At 42.7% G+C, this 19213-nt stretch overlaps 1 protein-coding gene across 2 annotated transcripts in view; it reads left to right on the top strand.

The window, feature by feature from the left end:
* Positions 1–12930, top strand: part of XPNPEP1 (X-prolyl aminopeptidase 1) — a 50394-nt gene extending 37464 nt beyond the window's left edge. For both annotated transcript variants that reach the window (XM_063132619.1, XM_063132620.1), the window contains 7 exons: positions 2221–2292; positions 6745–6805; positions 7018–7087; positions 8140–8313; positions 8770–8846; positions 9542–9640; positions 11724–12930. In XM_063132619.1, coding sequence (XP_062988689.1) covers positions 2221–2292; positions 6745–6805; positions 7018–7087; positions 8140–8313; positions 8770–8846; positions 9542–9640; positions 11724–11852 — 682 coding nt within the window. In that variant the 3' untranslated portion in view covers positions 11853–12930. The remainder of the gene's footprint in view (positions 1–2220; positions 2293–6744; positions 6806–7017; positions 7088–8139; positions 8314–8769; positions 8847–9541; positions 9641–11723) is intronic.
* The last annotated feature ends 6283 nt before the right edge of the window (positions 12931–19213 follow it).

Below are 19213 nucleotides of genomic sequence, written 5' to 3'. Positions count from 1 at the left end.
TATTATTATTATTATTATTATTTGCATACCTCCCCATAGCTGAGACTCTCTGGGCAGTTTACATATTTGTTTCTATGAGAAAACTTTTGCCCCAGGATCCCAATGACTCAGATATGTTCTCCATTCTGCTTCAGGCTAACTAGAGCTAAAAAAAAATGGCTATCTTAATTGATGGTTGGCTTTATTCCATACTACGGGCTATACTCTCTTTGTACTGATATGAAGAGAATTAGATCAGGTCTTTTCTGACCTGTTTGTGGTGGAAGCAGCAAAGAACAAAATCTCTTGCTGCATAGACATTCACATAGCTTCAGTGAGTAGCTTCACTGGGATTAGTTGTTCCTGTTCTCCTCACTTCCCGGATTTTCAAAGCTACTAATGAGAAAGTGTCAGGGATGGAGTGAGGGTGAGGTTATTTGTTTGTCACAAAACACCGAGGACTTGGGCTTATCTTGTTTAGAACTTCCTCAGGAGTTGCATGGTTTTGAGCCTGGAAATTTGCCCACATGGAAGAGCCCTAAAAAGAAAGAAAAGGTTTCAGCTTGTTCACTGATTCTTCTGTGAATAATTGAACTTTGTTCAAAGTGCATGTCTCAGTGCAAAACCTGAAAAGCACATAGATTTAGCCCAGCCCTAGTTTAAATGACAGTTAAATATAAAGGAAAAGGAACTACGACGTCTAGGCAGCTTATTTCATATTTACAGATTTCTCTGAAGTGTTGAATACTTGCTAGAGGCCCACAGACCTAGTTCCTGTGGAAAGATCTCTATATCAGTAGTGGCTGCTCACCTGGTGTGGGATATATGCAGTGCAGGAGGGAGTGGGTGCATCCCTCTTGCTCTGCCCTACTACTGCACATATAAAGAACTCATGTAAGGGCTGGAAATGCATGCTAGTTCCTTCTGAGGGAGTGCAGACATCGCTAACTAGGCCAGTATGCATGCTGAGGTATGCATAGAGCACCCATGTTAGATCCTACCCTTTATTTATTTATTACATTTCTGAGCTGCCGATTAACTGGAGCTCTCTGGGCATTTCACAAAACGAACCATACAATAACTTTGTAAAATATAATAACGAGATCATAGCTTTTAAAACAGAATCAAAACAAAGTCGGAACCAAGATTAAAGCCAGCAGTATTGCAAAGATGAAAAACTGCACTAACACTTTTTTAAGGGGCTAAAAAGTCTGGGGAAACAAAAAGGGCTTTATCTGGTGCTGAAAAGACCACAACGTAGGTGAGCCTCTCTGGAGAGTGTATTTCACAACAGGGTGCCATAACTGAAAAGGTCCTCTCCTTAGCAGCCACCTGTCTCACTCTGAGTAGGGCCTCCGAGCATGACCATAGAGTCTGGGCAGGTATAAACTTCCTGACTGTTAGAGCAATATGACAATGGAATCAGTTACCTAGGGAGGTTGTGGACTCTCCCACACTAGAGGCCTTCAAGAGGCAGCTGGACAACCAAGCTGCTTTAGGGTGGATTCTTGCATTGAGCAGGGGGTTGGACTCGATGACCTTGTAGGCCCCTTCCAACTCTGCTATTCTATGATTCTATATATGGAAGGAGACAGTCCTTCAGGTAACCTGGCCGCAAGCCTTTTAGGGCTTTGTAGGTTAATGCCACCACCTTGAATTGGGCCTGGGAATGGACTGGCAGCTAATACAGATCATAAAACATACATGGGAGACATGCCTCAAGAATAGGATTCCTCATGAGCAACCCCTGTGTGTACTTGTGAGTCAGACATGAGTATGGTGATGTTGATCAGCTTTCCCCAAATGTGGTGCCCTCTAGATGTTTTGGGCTACAATTCACAGCATTCCTTTCCATTGGCCATGTTGGTTGGGCTTGATCAGAAGTCTGAAAGATCTGGAGGGCACCAGGTTGGGGAAAACTGATGGACATAATAAGCCCTTCCAGTGTTCCGGTTTTTTGCTGTAATGTTCCTCCACCCAGAGACATTGAGATGCCATGCAAAACTCAACATGTTTAAAAGTACGAAGCACACATCTGTCGAGCACATGATATTAATCTAATTGGGCAGCTGATTTGCTTCAGCACGCAAACATTTGCTAAAGACAGATGCTCTCGGCCCAAAGTTAACAATCTAATTACATAATGTAAGCTGTATCTTGTTAAGATGTTTTGTTTTCACTTGTTGGTTTCGGTGCAAAGGTGGTGTAAAGCTGAAGCAATAACTTTGTTTTATTGAACAGGCCTGCTCCTGAGACAAACAGGACTTTGTCCCTGCATGAGATCTACCTCCTGGATTCTGGTGCTCAGTACAAGTAAGTGGGCAATCACTTCTACTGCTTACAGTCTCCTTCAAATCAGTAAACCTGTGCTAAATTAAATCCCACCTCAGATCTGTACTAAACATGGAGAAACTTATTTTTATTTATTTATTATTAAAACATTTGTATCCCGCCCTATATCACAAGGGTCGAGGCAGCTAGATCGCTTAAGTGGTTAGTGGGCATTTCACAGGAGGGTTTCCATGGTGAGAGCTGAAGTATATGGTGTGTGACGTGATCCAGTCTTGCCACAGCAATGTTGTATCCAACTAGCAACAGAGACCCCACTTCTTTCTCGCGTGTATGTGTCTTGCAAGTAAGGAATGCTTAAGATAATTGCAAGAATTCGGGCAAGGCAGTAGAGTGCTGTCATCATTGTCCTGCTTAAGGGCTAGAATGAAGCTGGCTGAGGATGATGGAAGTTTTAGTCAAGCACATTCGATAGTTCCATGGTATGGAAGGGTTCAAACACTGGGTTGTTTAACCCTAAGCAACTCAGAGTGCGGGATTCGCACATCATGCCATGTTTAGTAAAGCGAAAGAGGCAGTACGTTCACTTGTTCGTGCTCACATATAATCCATGGTTTGTTAACCATGGGTTGTTTGATAGTGTGAATCGTATCTCTGAGTCAAACCCTTGGTTCCTCTAATTGTTGACAGTGATTTATCAGCAGCTCTCCAGGATTTCAGGCAAGAATTTTTCCAGCCCTTCCTGCAGATGCCAGGGATTGAACTTGTTCCATTCTGCATGCGAAGCAGGTGCTCTACCACTGAGCCATGGCCCTGCCCTGAACTTCTTGTGAAGTTCAGAGAACTTCACATGACTTACCTAGTCATAGACCTTACAAAACCCCCGTAAGGTAACCAACTTGCAGGGGGAGGAGACTGAGACTGAGAGGGTGTGGCTTGCCTGAGGCTGCCTAATGAATTCATGGCAGAGGGAAGATTGAACTGGGGACGTCCGGATTTGCAGCTCGGTCTCTTAGGCGCTGCACTTCCACCAGCCTTCAGATTTAAAGCATTTTGTTCAGCAAGGAATGTAGCAGACCTGATCTGCCCTTTGGAAGGGAATTGTTTCTTCAGAGATTTCTGTTAGCCAGCATTCGTAATAGGCCCTTTGAATATGAACATAGTGAACGTTCTTTGATAAGACTTGTACAATGAGATCCTTCTTCCTGGGTAGCCTAATTATCGGCTTCCTCCGTGTCACAATGAGAAGCAGCCACTTGAGTATAATGAGTTAGCCATCCATGATATTTTCCAGACTTGTGGGGACAGTGGGACTAAACTGGCTGATGTTGCAAAGTTAATTTGTGTACTTTTAATGTCATGTGCTAGGGCAGAGTGCCTGGACTCCAGAGGAAGGGCTTTGCTCATAATCCGCCTGGGAAGTTCTCCTGCTCTTGCCAACTTCCGTTAATGTACAAAATTATGCATGGTGTAGAGAAAGTAAGCAGGTTTATACAAGAACCCAGAAGTCATCTCATGAAAATAAGTGATGGGAGATTGCAGACTCACAAAGGGAAGTACTTCTTCACATAGTGCATAGTTAAACTACCACAAGATGTAGCGATGGCCTCCAACTTGGATGGCTTTAAAAGGGGGTAGACAAATTCATGGAGGACAAGGTTATTAGTGGCTACTAGTCATGATGGCTATATGCTGTCTCCAGTATTGGAGGCAGTATGCCTCTGTGTGCCAGTTGCCAGGGAACATGAGTGGGAGGGTGCTATTGTATTCATGTCCTACTTGTGGGCTTTCCTTAGACAACTGTTTGGCCAATGTGTCAACAGAATGTTGGACTAGATAGGCCTTTGGTCTGATCTAGTATGACTCTTCTTACGTTCTTAATGTCAATGGAGCTTCTGAGTATATTGCGTTTTTTTCATTTTCCAAAGCATGGAATAATCTGGGGATTCGCACGACATCCAGATCCCTCAATTTTTCACCACATACAGTGTAAGCTGAACTCAGTGAAGCTTGGGTCTTAGTAGACAGACACAGGATTGCACTGTTAGTTTGCATAAACACTGCCTCAACTCCATCTCTTTTATTTATTTATTACATTTTTATACTGCTCAATAGCTGAGGCTCTCTGGGCAGTTCACAAATCTTGCAGACTTTGAGGTTTCCCCCCGATTGGGCCCAGCTTTCTCTTTTCTTCTCTTTTCTTCTCTTTTGTTGTTTTGCTTAACATCCAGCCTGAAGAACTTGAATTCTGGAAAACGTGAATGTTTCCTCAGTTCTTTTTGACATGGAAGAAGGGTGGGGTTATACAGGAGTGCTGATGGATCAGTAGAAATACTACTTGGCTACCCCGTGGTTTTGGAGATTTCACCAGCCATTGCCCAAAATGCCCTCAGCCCAGCCTTCTTCACTGTCGTACTGGGAATGTTGAGTTCTGGGCTTGTGCTGCTTGCACAGAATTATACAAGGCACATTGTCCTGTTTTTGTTTTGGTTTTTTTCTGGTCTGACAGGAACTGTTCCCCCAGTTTCTGTTGGTTCAACATAAGGAAACCTGCTTTTCTCATCCTTTAGAAAATCCATCATATTCTTACTTCCAAATAATGTATCGTTTCTGAACTATAACATTCCAGAGAGTCTCACATTCCTTGATTCTCACATACAAAGACTTCATTGCTTACAACTGCAGAGCCAGCAGGGAGCTGAAGGTCACTCCGTACAATCTCTTGCGTTGAAGCCAGATCCTTTGTACCTAAACTTTCCAAGCGGCCTGGCCTGCCCAGTAACAAAATGCAGACAGTTATCCAGATTGGAATGTTCCACAAGCAGAGCGCAGGAGGAACTCGGGGACGCCGATGCCAGAAACGCCAGAGGGAGACAAAATAGATTTGTTCGAATACACTTCATTTCCTCTGAAGTGGAGTTGCCAGTTCTACTTGATTTTTCTCTGGTGGCCTTGCAGTGTGTGAACACTTATTTTAGGCAGGCAAGTTAGAGCAGGACTGCAGCCAGGTTTTGGAAACTGATATTTAAAAAAGCTGAAGTCCCAAGCATGTTTAAAATGAATTAGCAAAACTATTTCTATATCAAGTTGTGGCAGGAAATATACCTACCCTGATTTGGGTGGTGTTTGGGAGTCCATAGTCCAGCTGATACCTTATCTCTGAAGGGTGATAAAACAATGTGTGCTAGAGATTTGGGAGTCACTACCCTGGAGAGCTCTTGTGAACAGTGTGGACGGCACAGCTACTACAACCACTGCCCCCTATCCTGCTCCTCCATCTTTATCTGGCTTCCTCAGTTGGGCCCCCTGGAGGTTTTGGCTGCAACTCCCAGCATTCCTGACCATTGTTCATGCTGGCTGGGCTGATGGGAATTGAAGTTCAAAACATCTGGAGGGTACTATACTGTAGAAGTCGGCTCTGTATTATAATTATGAATCACATATATGCTTTCCAATTAACATCTTCAAATAATGAACAAAATTAATATAATATATTTCATTTCATTTATTATATTTCTATTCTGCCCAATAGTTGAAGCTCTCTGGGCAGTTCACAAAAATTACTGCTATTTATATTGCAAATAAGATTATATAATATAAATCCTCCTTCCAACTTCCTTCCATTTAAAACATTGACTTCCATCTTCTCTGATAACTTAATCCATTTTCTTTGCATAACCCGTTTTACAATAATCCTAACAACTCTAAAACTTTCACCTTACACTGAACTTTGTTGTTTCAAAACATAATTAAAATAGCCCATTTGTCCATAAAACTTCTATTTCCTTGTCTTTAGTTACAGTATTTTTGTACTGCTTATTAACAAGGTCCTCTGGGCAATTCACAAAAGTTATGAATGGATAAAATGCAAACATGTATATCAGTATCAGTATATAACCAGCATAAAACCATCACAAAGCCAGCTTCCCAGTGGACTGTTACTTCATTCGCCCATTGAATTTCTGCACCTTAGGTTCAAAAAGAAGGGGAAGCCCAGAGTTCCTTGCTGGGTTAAGTGGTGCACCCTTCTGCAAACTTTAGTAAAGGCACAAAGGTTGCTGTGTGTCTCCATGAGATAATCTTATGGCCCAGTACTCTTTTTCAGCATTGCAAAGGCAACCCTGTACTTCAGGAATACTGTAGGTGCTTGTGATTCTCATGTCCATTCCTGTTGAGTCTTATCCATTGCATATCACTGTTTGAAGAAGTTCGCAGAGTACCTCCTTTCATTAGGCTATGCCAGGGCTGGGAAACCTGTGGCTGTCCAGATGTTCTTAAGAAATTTACAACTCCCATCAGCTCTGGCCAATGGTCAAGGATGATGGGGGTTTCCAAGCAGAGCAGAGCTTGACACACATGTTCACCTTTTTGATGTTTCCACCTTCTCTTTTCTTTAGTGTGTTTTGTTCTCATCTCTCTCTCTCTCTCTCTCTCTCTCTCTCTCTCTCTCTCTCTCTCTCTCTCTCTCTCTCTCAGAGATGGAACCACAGATGTGACAAGGACTATGCATTTTGGCGCCCCATCAGCATATGAAAAGGTATGCAATAATTCATACCTCTAGAGAGAACAGCTTTTGAAAGAAGGTAGTAAGTGCAGTAGGTGGGTGTGTTTTCAAATTTCACTTAATATTACGGGCTGTGAGATGATCAAGTATCCAGTTTCTTGTTTCTTTCACATCATCAATGGATTGTTTTGGCAATTAGTTTTTAACAGAGTAGAGTTTTATTTATTGATTGCATTACTTTACAGGAGTGTTTTACCTATGTGCTGAAGGGCCACATAGCTGTCAGTGCAGCGGTATTCCCCAATGGGACCAAAGGTGGGTAGCTTTCACTTTCCTCATTTTCTGTTGAAGTGAGCATCGAAAATAATGCTGTAATGGCCTCTGCTGTTCACTTGTTGTCCTTCTTATGGTGATCATTATTGGGTAGATGTTTTTGGGATGTGGCTTAATATTCTGGAGATGAAATGTCTTTTTTGTTGTTTTTTGTAAGCTTTCTCAACTAGCATCGCATGCAAGGGAGGAGGGAGGAGACCCCCCTTGCACATCTGAAAATGAGTTCCAGGGTGTTTAATAAAGATTGTGTACTGGTCAGCAACAGACAAAAGAAGAGAGCCAGAGGAAGCAGCAATCACTACTTGGTTGACCTTGACTTAGAATGTCAATGAGGAACTCTTAAAAATGCCCTTATGCAATAGCTTTGTGACAAAATACCAGACATGTTTGCCCCCAATTATTATTAATTCAATTGAAAAATATCCATTTCCAGGGTGAGGTGAGACATGGATTAGCCTTGGCAGATGAGGGCAAGCGCCTCCCCTCCCCCTTTCGAATCTCATGTTGCCATCTCGGGTCTGCCAGGCCCCGTCATTGCAGGGCATTAAGAAAGCTCTGAAGACCCATTTGTTTTCTGTGGCTTTTTTCTTATTGGGTTTTAGCTGCAATGATATGTTTGCCCATTGCTATCACTGGTGTTTACTGATATATATATATATATATATATATATATATATATATAAAAAACTTTTATTGTATTGAATTTTATTATATAAGTTGCCTTGGAGGGTACCTTAAAATATTTTTTAGAAGAATCAATCAATTAGTGGGACAAGTTTGTTACAACGAATTAAGTTAAGTGTGACTATTTTTCTCAGGGTTGTATTAGAAGACTTCAGGAGTACAGGGAAGAAAGTGGTTGGGGGTGGGTGTTACTTTTTTTAAAAAATAAAAAATGAAAAATGGTTTGTATTTGTAGCACCATTCTTTTCCTCATTGATTCATTTTCTTGATTGTGGTGCAGTAAGAACCCAGATAACCTATTCAGGTTATTTATCTGTTGTGAATCTGTGCCTTTCTCTTGTGAACTGTAGGTCACCTCCTGGACTCGTTTGCCCGGTCTGCACTGTGGGATCAAGGCCTAGATTACCTGCATGGCACAGGACATGGAGTTGGCGCTTTCCTAAATGTCCATGAAGGTCCATGTGGCATTAGCTATAAAACCTTTGCAGATGAACCTCTGGAAGCTGGGATGATAGTTTCTGATGGTAAATTATTCATCCTTTTTGACTGTTTCATGAACCAGTATGGGGATTCTTTCAGTAACTGTCTCGTGCTTCTTTTTGACTTTTGGATTATTTCTTGATACAAGAACTTTAGGCATTGTGATACTTTGACTCAGTTTGTTGACAGGCAACAACAGGAAGCTCAGTACTACTTCCACACAAATGAAATCTCAGTAATATACTTAGCATTTATAGGGTGCTTATGAGTGTTCAAAGCCCTTTGCGCACAATATCTCAATGTTACTTGTAACAGCCCTATAAGGTACCTCTGTATTATTGTCATATTGCAGATGAAAGGCTAAGTCAGTTGGTGGTGGATGATGGTTGAAAGTCTAGAGCTAGACTTTGCCAGCCATTTCTTAAGGCTGTGTTAAGAAGTTGGCTTTTTGTAGGAATTTTGTTTTCTGGATGTGTTTCCTGATCATGTTGTCTCTGCAGAACCTGGTTATTATGAGGATGGCTCTTTTGGGATCCGAATAGAAAACGTTGTCATTGTAATTCCTGCTAAAACGAAGGTGAGTGGTTTCTTAGCCTGCCCAAAAAGAGCAGTGCTGCCATCTTGCGGTGACTTTGGGTGTGACGTCTTTCAAACGCTGCATTTAAAAAGCTAAAACCAAAAGATTGGTAATAGTATAGGATGTGAAAAATAATTTAGTTGGCACTTCTCCTGAGGGGCTCCCCTTGTAAATGGACCCGAGAGGGTACAAGCCATGCTCCTTGCATCTAAACAGAATGTGAAAGGCCTTATGCTAGCAGGAAGATATACTTGTAGATATACTTCATTTCCTGACATTCTCCTACTCTCCCAGATGATACTGGTGGTTGTTTCTTTGGAAATGAAGCACAACTTCTAAAAGTATTTTTTAATCTTCACATTAGCTTACCTGGTTGCTGTCAAAAGGGACTTTTATGCATGGCCTTAATGGAAACTTAGTCACAGCTGCACAAAGCTTTTATGCAGCATGGCCCAAATCAACCCATCTCCTTACTTTCATGTTGCTTTACTCAGCTGGGAAGTTTTTTTTAAAGGTGGGGAGGGGAATTCTAAATTAAATCCTATGCCCCAAGGGCAATTCTGTAAGGGCATGAATGACGCATAAGATATGCTTAATAAATTTCTCCCAAAATGTACCCTTTATGTGAAGCCTATAGGAAATTCTTGCTCAGCTATCAACTTTCTCCAATGACCAGGATACTTTCTCCCTCACAGTATAACTTCAGTAACAGAGGGAGTTTGACTTTTGAACCTTTGACCCTGGTTCCGATCCAGACCAAAATGATACATGTTCCTTTGCTGACTCAAAAAGAGGTAAGAGGGATAATAAATGGCACTGTGTCTTATTCAGCCTTTACCACAAGTTTTGAAATCCAGAGGGCTTGGTTTTTGCCCTCTCATGTTAGTTATTACAGTTCTGTATTGCCCACTAGCCAAAGCTCTCCAGACAGGAACCATCTCAGTCCTTACATATATCTGGAAATGCTATAATCATGTCTTATCAAACTTGGATGGAAGCTGGTGCAAGTAACACAATGGTTATTTCGGGGTAGAGTGCAAGCTGCATGAATAGGAGAATTCCAGATTTATAGACCTTTCCGGAATCTCTCTCTCTATGAAACGCTATGGCAATGCGTGGCATGCTGGAGGTTCCAAGCTATGAGAAGAACTTTGTGCTGTGTTGCTAAGCAACACGATAAACACAACTGATACAGCTGGCTTTGAAACATATTGCTGTAGCAGCCGAATTGCTTCTGCCCAATGGCCAGATGCTGCCCCCTGCCCACTCGTGGGACTTACCCGAGGCTTCCATGTGTGCTGCCGAGCCACCCGGCCGCCTTTCTGGGCTGCCGTACACTTAGTGTTGTAAAGGAAGTTTAGTGTAGAGGAGGCCAGGCAGCTCGCTGGCACGTGCAGGCATCTCAGGTAAGTCCCGCAAGTTGGCAGGCAGGCGAGTGTGTGTGTGTGGGGGGGGGGGGGGCAGAGGCTGGGAGGGAGGGGGGAGCCAGCTGGGAGGGGGGAGACCAATGGACTCCTCATTGTCCTCGTGCCCAGAAAACCACAGCAGCCACCTTTGTGTGTATAAAGAAATTCATGATACTGAGTAATAAAATACTAGTGTGCAGATGCTCTCTGTGCGTGTCAGACTAGTTGAATATATGTCAAGTGGAATTCTGAAGCCATCTCATCCAAGCTTTGAAATTCAGCTTGGCTGAAATTACCTCGTTCAGAGTGGCAGGGCTAGAGTAGCTTTATTTTTTTTATTTTTATTGCTCAAATTTATATACCATTTTTCACAGAGGTATCAAAGTGGTGAACATACAAAAATTCCAAAATTTGCAACAGTCCAATGATTACTGAGCATGCTCAGTGGATGCAGAATGCTGACTGACTGTTAGGGCATAAAAAAAATGAAAAACTTGTGGCTGGTGGTGGTGAAGGAATGGAATGGAGTACCTTGGAGGACGGTATGGCTTGCAGGAGAGCTTCACACTGCAATATTTTTTACAATATTTTTTTACAAGTCCCTTTTGTTACAAGACACAGCAAAGATACAACACTGACAAGTTTTCCATTCAAAACAAAATACATAGCAGACACAAAATTCATCCTAACAAATCAGTCTTTCTGTAGTTCAGGTGTAAATCATAGATCTAATTCTTTATGTGAGCAGTGGAAAGTATCTGTCACTGCTTTTATATAATTAAAATGTTCTTTTTACTGCTTTTATGTATGCCGTGCGTGTGTTGGGGGGGCATGTTAAAATAGTGAGACATAGAACAAATAGAGTCCAGAGTTTCTCAAAGCTTTCTGGACATTGCTCCCTGACATATAAATATCCAATTTCTGTAAGTTTTGTCATCAAAGCCGAATGACCATCAGAACCACTTGTTCACAGGTAGTGTGACTCGAACAGCAGAATATTTTTCAACTGATGAACTCAGATTCATGCGACCTCTTTAGCACTAAATAAGTTCTGACATTCCTATATTTTATGGGAAGGCTGTGTTTAGAAATTCGGTGGAACAGCAGCAACCCGTGTCTCTTGAGACTTTGCTGGGGAAAAAACTGTCATGGAGGATGGGTTGCCTGACTGGAACTGTGAACAGGAGTGCTCTGCACTGCAGCATTTTGTTGCCGGTCCCACTTGTCCTTTAGCACGCCATTGGACCAGACCCAATGTTGTCCCCAGCTGCTTTTGAATGCCCCCCTTCATTGGCAACATATAACAAAGGCCTCAAGCATTTGCTCTGCACTTCAGCTATTTGAGGTTTATATAAAAGGCCCCTGCATGGTGTGAGATACATCCCTTTTCCTTTCCACATGACATTTGTGATGGCTGGAGATGAAGGTGCATCCCTTTTTCTTCCTTTCCGTTTCTCCCCCACCCCTTTAGTGCGACTGGGTGAATGACTACCACAGAAAATGCAGAGAAGTGGTCGGGGCAGAACTCGAACGACAAGGACGCCATGAAGCTCTCCAGTGGCTCATTAGGGAAACGGAGCCAATCTCCAAAATACATTAACAGCAGTGTTCGGGTCTCTTTTTAAGTAATTCCTTTTTGAAATTGCAAGCACAGGACTGGTTCAGCTTTACAATATTATACTTGGTACCATGCCGGAGGGTGCAGGGCTGGGGGAGAATGTGAAAATACTTTCATAACGATCTGGAGAAATAGAAGAGACAGTAGGGCCAGGGGAGGGGGAGAAATTTCGAGGGAGGATTTCTTCCCTCGGGACTCTTTCTCGATAATGAACAAAAATAAAATCAGAGCTATGAAAACGACGTATTTACATCAGCCTTCCCCAACCTGGCACCCGCCAGATGTTTTGGACTACAATTCCCATCTGCCCCAGCCAGCATGGCCAGGTTTGGGAAAGCTGCTTTATGGAGAGAGGGTGGGTCAGTGGGGAAGGACACCTGGTCACCGTTCAAATTCACTGATTCAGGTGATTGGATTCCATTGTTTTATGCGAACTTCACGCCTGACCAAACTAGCTGGGAGTTGGAGAACCTATTATGGTATAAGTTGATCCTGCCAAGTGATAACAGAAGAGTGTTTCTGTGCATAGGGTGCAGATGTGTGGTAAAATAGTCATCCGTATGGAATCTAGGTGTCATCACGACCATCCATTGAGAGGTTTCGAAGACTTGCTTTTTTGCATTCCACGCTGTTTAAGAAATGCAGCTGGGAGTGAGTTCACGTGGGCGTGTTTATCATTTGGAGACTGCACCATCAAGTGGTACCTTGCATCTCTGAAACATCCATCACACATCAAACACCCACACGGCACAGTCCTGTGCATGTCTACTTTGAAGTAAGTCCCACTGTGTTCAATGGGTCTTACTCCCAAAAGGATTGCAGCCACAGCGAAGAGCATTCAGATTGCCTCGTGTCATTTCTACTTCTCACCCTTAGACAAAATGATTTTCAATGGATGCAGTTCACAAGTGCAGCTGTGTGTCAAAGAGCAATAAGTCACGGAAAGGGGTGCTTGTTTCTGTGCACTGGCCCTGACTTCGTAACTTGCTTCTTGTGAAATTGTTTTGGACCTATGTATGAATACCTGCCTTATTAAAGCGTGCAATGTAACACAAAATGAGCCCGTCAAGGGTGTGCGTGTGCTTCTGGAAGTGTGCATTAAGCAAACATGAGTGCTGGTGCTGGGTGGGGGAAAATGGAAAATGTGAAGGAGACTTGAAGGTTTGAGTGAAGCTTTTACATAGCTTGGCCCATGTCTGCACCCCTCCCCCACCACCACTTCTGCTTTTCACATAAGCAAGAGTCTTAAGGGCAAATAAATATACTTCTTTTGTGTTCATTCCCTAGTTTCTCTGATAAGGGTGGGGTGGGGGGAAACTATCCCAAATTCCTACAATTGGAGCAGGCTTTGGCATTTTGGACAAATTTGAATGTATTCTGTCTGCAAAATTGGAAGGAAGGGGGCAGAGAAGATTTTCTTATTCAAAATGATGCATGGGATAGCGTGTAGGTGTGTCAGAGAAAAGTCTCCTTAGGGTTCATAAGAGTAATTAGGGTTGAAATCCTATGCACATAACCTATTTACCTGAGAGTGATGGGGCTCTTAGCTACCATTTTAGTAGGTTTAAAGGGAGGGCCATAATTTGCCCCCTTTCCTCTATTGAATGCAACGAGACACTGACTTCTGAGCAAACAGCATAGGGTTGCATTGCCAAAGCAGTAAGTGCAAGCCTGCAGCCTCAATTATCACAGTTCGGCACCAATATCTCCCTGCCCATTCTTCTCCATAAATTGGAGAAGGCAAATTTTAACCTCCTAATATCCTCCCTTCCTTATCTAAAACTTAAATACAAAAATGTAAGACAGCTGTTCTTCCAAACATGGCTACTTCACTATTCTCCAAAGAGATTGTGTGATTGCCTTTTCTTTCCATTTTATCCTCATAATAACTCTGAAGGATGTTAAGTTGAGACCCAAGGTCACCCATCTACCTTGACATTCAAACCAGTGCACCACTGCTCCTTTTGTGCTCCATGTGGCCACGGGTTTCCTATATTGTTGAGCTAGCGGTGAATCAAATATCCCTCTTCTTTCAACCAAACAATATTTTTCATGAGCTCTTAATAAAACATGCACCTAACACAAGATTTTCCAGACAAACTACTCAAGGTTCAGTGCCATTAATAAAAAATAGAAAAGGCTATAGCAGTCATTAAGAAGTTGTCCCATGCTAAATCTTGTCCCATTTTGGTCTTTGGAAATCATCTTCCATCCTTGGAAATCACGGCTGAGAGATTCTATTCTATTCCGCGCTATACAAATAAATAAATTTTAATTGCCCCCAGCGGTGGTAACACGTTTGTGATTTTTAAGCAGAAAGGAACGATAGTTCTCCTGAAAGAGTAATATCCATATTGGTATACACAAATATTAAACTCATCACTTTCTAAGGCAGAATCCAGACTGGATTGTGGAATATGAAAGAAGAGTTGCCGCATGATTAAAAAGGGCTCAGTCACTTTGTGCGAAGAAAGCTCATAATCAGACTGAGACAGGCACTTAAAGCAGATGGTTTTAGGGTACTTCCCAACAAGCCCATTGCCCCCCCTTAATTCCTGGAATTTTACATGGGGTTCAGATGACATGGTCGTCCATTTGAAACCCACTTCCCATGGGTTATTGGGAGAGTTGTTTCCTTCTCCAACAAGCCGTACTGCCATGTCATTTGGATGATATGACAAACTCTGCCTGGGTGGTGATTATGGAAATCACTCCAGGCACAAGCTGCAATTTAAATAAGCCACTGTGGCTTAAATTAGACATGATGACTTACTTTGTTGTGTGAACTGGCCCAATGTCTTTGATTGGTAGGGTTAGGAGCACTCCATCTGGAAGCAGCTTTATTGTACAATTGTAACTATCTCAGATGGTGATAAAAATGAAATTCTTATTGGAAAAACCCATAAGATGAATCTCATCCATTACCCTCTATGGGAGAAAGTAAAGGAGGTTGAAATGAGGAACAATGCTGAAATAGGGCAAAATCTGCCTTCAAACATGGGTCACCAATGCCTGGATAGGGCAGGATTTGTCCCCACCTCAGAATGTTCATGATGGAGCATCCTCTATTTTCCTCCATAGGTGGGAGGGATTTGGGTACGAGACATTCTCTGATTCTCACAGTTTCTGTGGGAGGGGAGCAGGTGTTCCTTCCACCTCAGTGGTGTCACTCAGTGTAGCACCTTGGAAACCATTGGAAGCCAATCATTGTTATGGGAGAAAGAAGAGAATGTCATATGCACAAGTTTTTGGGAGACTTCTGTGTCCAACTGAAGTTACGGTAGCAATATGAGGAAAACATAATAGGAGCCTTCACAGTGTATGAAAGGAACTCTGTTGGCATTTTAATTAACTTGCCTTTTTAATGGTTGTGTACTAGCTTGGAAGAATTTTAATACAACAATTAAAACCAGGGCCTATCTCCTCGCTGTTCTATGTCCTCTGGGAATTTCCAGAGGCACTGAAAGCAGTTCAGATTGAAAAATTCACTTCGCTTTTCTTCTCTCATTAAAAGTTTTCAAAATTTGGGTTGTTGCAATTGATGCATACTGATATAATGGTGAGGGTGGGTGAGGAGAAGGAGTTCTGGGGTGAGGGTGGGGGTGGAAGGACTTTGTTTTTGCTAATTTATCATATAGATTTATGCACAAAAAGAACTATAAAAGTGCTATAAAAACATTGGCTTATTTATTTTATAATTGCATGGCCAGGGGTGCCACACATAACCTTGGCTCAGTGGAAATTCTTCTAGTTATGAACCTGCGGAAATATCTCTCTCCATGCAACAGGAAGAACCTTCTAAACCTTCTGGAAGACTAGAGTCGCTGCCTCTTTTCTTCACCTACGTGTTCTGCCAGACAAAATATAGTGGGTATTTAATCTATGATGAGCTATGGTATCTGCAGACACCAGGTTGCATATGGAACCCCCACTTGGGGCTTGTCATGTCATGCAAACTCCGTGAGCATGGGTTATGCAAGGGTTAAACATGGTCTGTTTTAGGATTATACAAGAGTTGTTAAGTACCCTGCCAGTACCTGTCAGAATGCATGGGTGTAGAAAGGAAGCAGTGTCCCTAGACTTCCAGACAGTTATAGAAATTTGTTTAGCTGTCAGATAAGCCACGCTCGCTGGGTTCCATGACACGATAACCCTTGAGCGGGGATTGCATATTCAAAATTCCAGCTGCATGGATCCCATATGCACCATAGCCTCACTATGAGTTAAATAACCCACGGTGGGCTGTTGTGTCATGCGAACAGCACTATTAGGACAATGGGAGATAGTACTTTCTCGCTTAATTTTTTTTCTGACCATAAAAAGGAGTAGCAAGAAAGGATCATTGCATCATGAAAGCCCATGAGATGCTCTTGATTATTTACATCTCTTTTTTTTAAAAAAAGTATGCTCCCCCTTTCTCTTTATATAATTTGTATAGCAAATAAAGCTGTATTCTAAAGGTATATTGAATGTAAAAGTGAAATTCTGGAATCTGGCACATTTTCTCCTATTTGTTTCGCAGTTAAAATGGATTTGAAAAAAAAACAAAACCTTCCTCTATTGACTATTTGAAGTCAAAGTATACATTTACGTATTTAACCAAAAAAAGAGGTGGTTCCCCTCTATTTTGTGTGACTTTATTCTCTTTGTTTTCTTTTTGTTTGTGTCTTTCTCTGTCATTTTCAAAACTTCTAAAAAATAATAATTGTGGAACAATGTAGTGGGACAGCCCTAGGCTAACGTTGCTTCTAGTGGCTTTGAGAAATCGCCTCCTTTGACCTCATCAGCAGAGAAACAGAGTGTGGGACAAATGTAGGCTGAAAAACAGCTCAATGGCTCTGGACCACAGAGGTTGGATTTGCATCAAAGCGCATTTGATATGGCTCTGAATATCGAAGAACAGCTGGTGATGAGGAATCCTAAGATGCTTTGCAATTATTTCTGATTTTATTTTGACCCCGCTCATATAGGCCCCTTCGCCTTAGCAAGCTTTGAGTGAGCCAGAGTGCATTCTGAACGATATATATTTTACTTTGGCTAAAGCACTGTTGCTGTGTTTGTGATTTGAATAAATAATCCACTCGGCATTTGGAAAGATCTGCATTTATTCAATACACAAAGCTATGCTGGAATAGCTTTGAACAGCTCATCCAGCAGGCAAGAGTCTCAATCTACCCAGGCATTTGAGCTAAGTGCAAAGTTGAATGAAGAATCCTCTCTTCTTGTATCTTATTAATATTTAGGGTCTTCTATCAATGATTCATTTCCCCAGGGTGTGTTTTCCTCATTTCAGTGCCATCAGCTTAACTTGCATAACTTCCCTGGGCACTGAGATAAGAACTTCACTTGTTGTGTCTGCCAAATTTCAGTTCAGAGAGAAACTTCTGCCAGCATACTGTATGATGACAGGGATTTTTCACTTGGATACCCATGCAACAAATCATGGGTGGTCCTAACTGCACTTGTGTGTTAGTGTAATTGGCAAGATTTACTTCTCAGAAAACTTTTAAGGGTGTGTGTGTGTTAATTGTTTTTATTCTGCTGTTCAGCACGCTGAAATCTTTGGATGAGGAGTGGTACACAAATATTGTCAGTAAATGAATAAATAATTCACGGTGGATAAGGCTCTCAATTTATTTATTTTATTTATTTATTTATTACATTTTTATACCGCCCAATAGCCGAAGCTCTCTGGGCGGTTCACAAAAATTAAAACCACAGTAAAACACCCAACAGTTTAAAACACAATTACGAAATACAGTATAAAAAGCGCAACCAGGATAAAACCACACAGCAAAGTTGATATAGGATTAAAATACAGAGTTAAAACAGTAAAATTTAAATTTAAGTTAAAATTAAGTGTTAAAATACTGAGTGAATAAAAAGGTCTTCAGCTGGCGACGAAAGCAGTACAGTGTAGGCGCCAAGCGGACCTCTCTGGGGAGCTCGTTCCACAACCGGGGTGCCACAGCGGAGAAAGCCCTCCTCCTAGTAGCCACCTGCCTCACTTCCTTTGGCAGGGGCTCACGGAGAAGGCCCCCTGTAGATGATCTTAAGGTCCGGGTAGGTACATATGGGAGGAGGCGTTCCTTCAGATAACCTGGCCCCAAACCGTTTAGGGCTTTAAATGTCAATACCAGCACTTTGAATTGGGCCCGGACCTGGACTGGCAGCCAATGAAGTTGTAAAAGGACTGGCGTAATGTGATCTCGCCGGCCAGTCCCTGTTAATAACCTTGCTGCCCTGTTTTGCACCAGTTGAAGTTTCCGGACCGTTTTCAAAGGCAGCCCCACGTATAACGCATTGCAGTAATCCAAACGAGAGGTTATCAGAGCATGGATAACTGTAGCTAAGCTATCTCTGTCCAGATAAGGGCGCAGCTGGTATATCAGCCTGAGCTGATAAAAGGTGCTCTTTGCCACTGAGTTCACCTGTGCCTCAAGTGACAGTTCTGGATCGAAGAGCACCCCCAAACTACGGACCCGATCCTTTAGGGGGAGTGCAACCCCGTCCAGGACAGGGCAAACATCACCTCGCCGGACAGAAGAACCACCCGCTAACAGTACCTCCGTCTTGTCTGGATTGAGTTTCAGTTTGTTAGCCCTCATCCAGTCCATTACCGTGCCCAGGCACTGGTTCAGAACAGCCACTGCCTCACCTGGGTTTGATGAAAAGGAAAGGTAGAGCTGGGTATCATCCGCATATTGATGACACCTCAGTCCACATCTCCGGATAACCTCCCCCAGCGGCTTCATGTATATGTTAAACAGCATAGGGGATAAGATAGAGCCCTGTGGAACCCCATGGCTTAGGTGCCACGGCACAGAGCAATAATCCCCCAGCACCACCTTCTGGAATCGGCCATCCAAGTAGGAGCGGAACCACTGCAACGCAGTACCTCCAACTCCCAGCTCAGACAACCTATCCAGAAGGATACCATGGTCGATGGTATCGAAGGCTGCTGAGAGGTCCAGGAGAACCAACAGGGTCGCACTCCCCCTGTCTCTCTCCCGACAGAGGTCATCCCACAGGGCGACCAAGGCAGTTTCTGTTCCAAAACCAGGCCTGAAGCCCGATTGAAATGGATCTAGATAATCCGTTTCATTCAAGAGTGCCTGGAGTTGTCCTGCAACCACCCGCTCAAGCACCTTGCCCAGGAAAGGGATATTAGCCACCGGCCTGTAGTTGTTAACATCTTCCGGGTCCAGATTAGGCTTCTTCAGGAGTGGTCTAATTACCGCCTCTTTTAAAGAGGCCGGCACCACTCCCTCTCTCAAGGAGGCATTTACAACCTCCTGGACCCAGCCGGCGATCCCCTCCTTATTTGATGTAATGAGCCACGA

This window comes from Elgaria multicarinata, chromosome 8 (genome assembly GCF_023053635.1).
Source record: "Elgaria multicarinata webbii isolate HBS135686 ecotype San Diego chromosome 8, rElgMul1.1.pri, whole genome shotgun sequence".
Lineage (NCBI taxonomy): Eukaryota > Metazoa > Chordata > Lepidosauria > Squamata > Anguidae > Elgaria > Elgaria multicarinata.
Note: the sequence above shows the minus strand (reverse complement) of the source record. Positions and strands in the feature narration are given on the sequence as shown.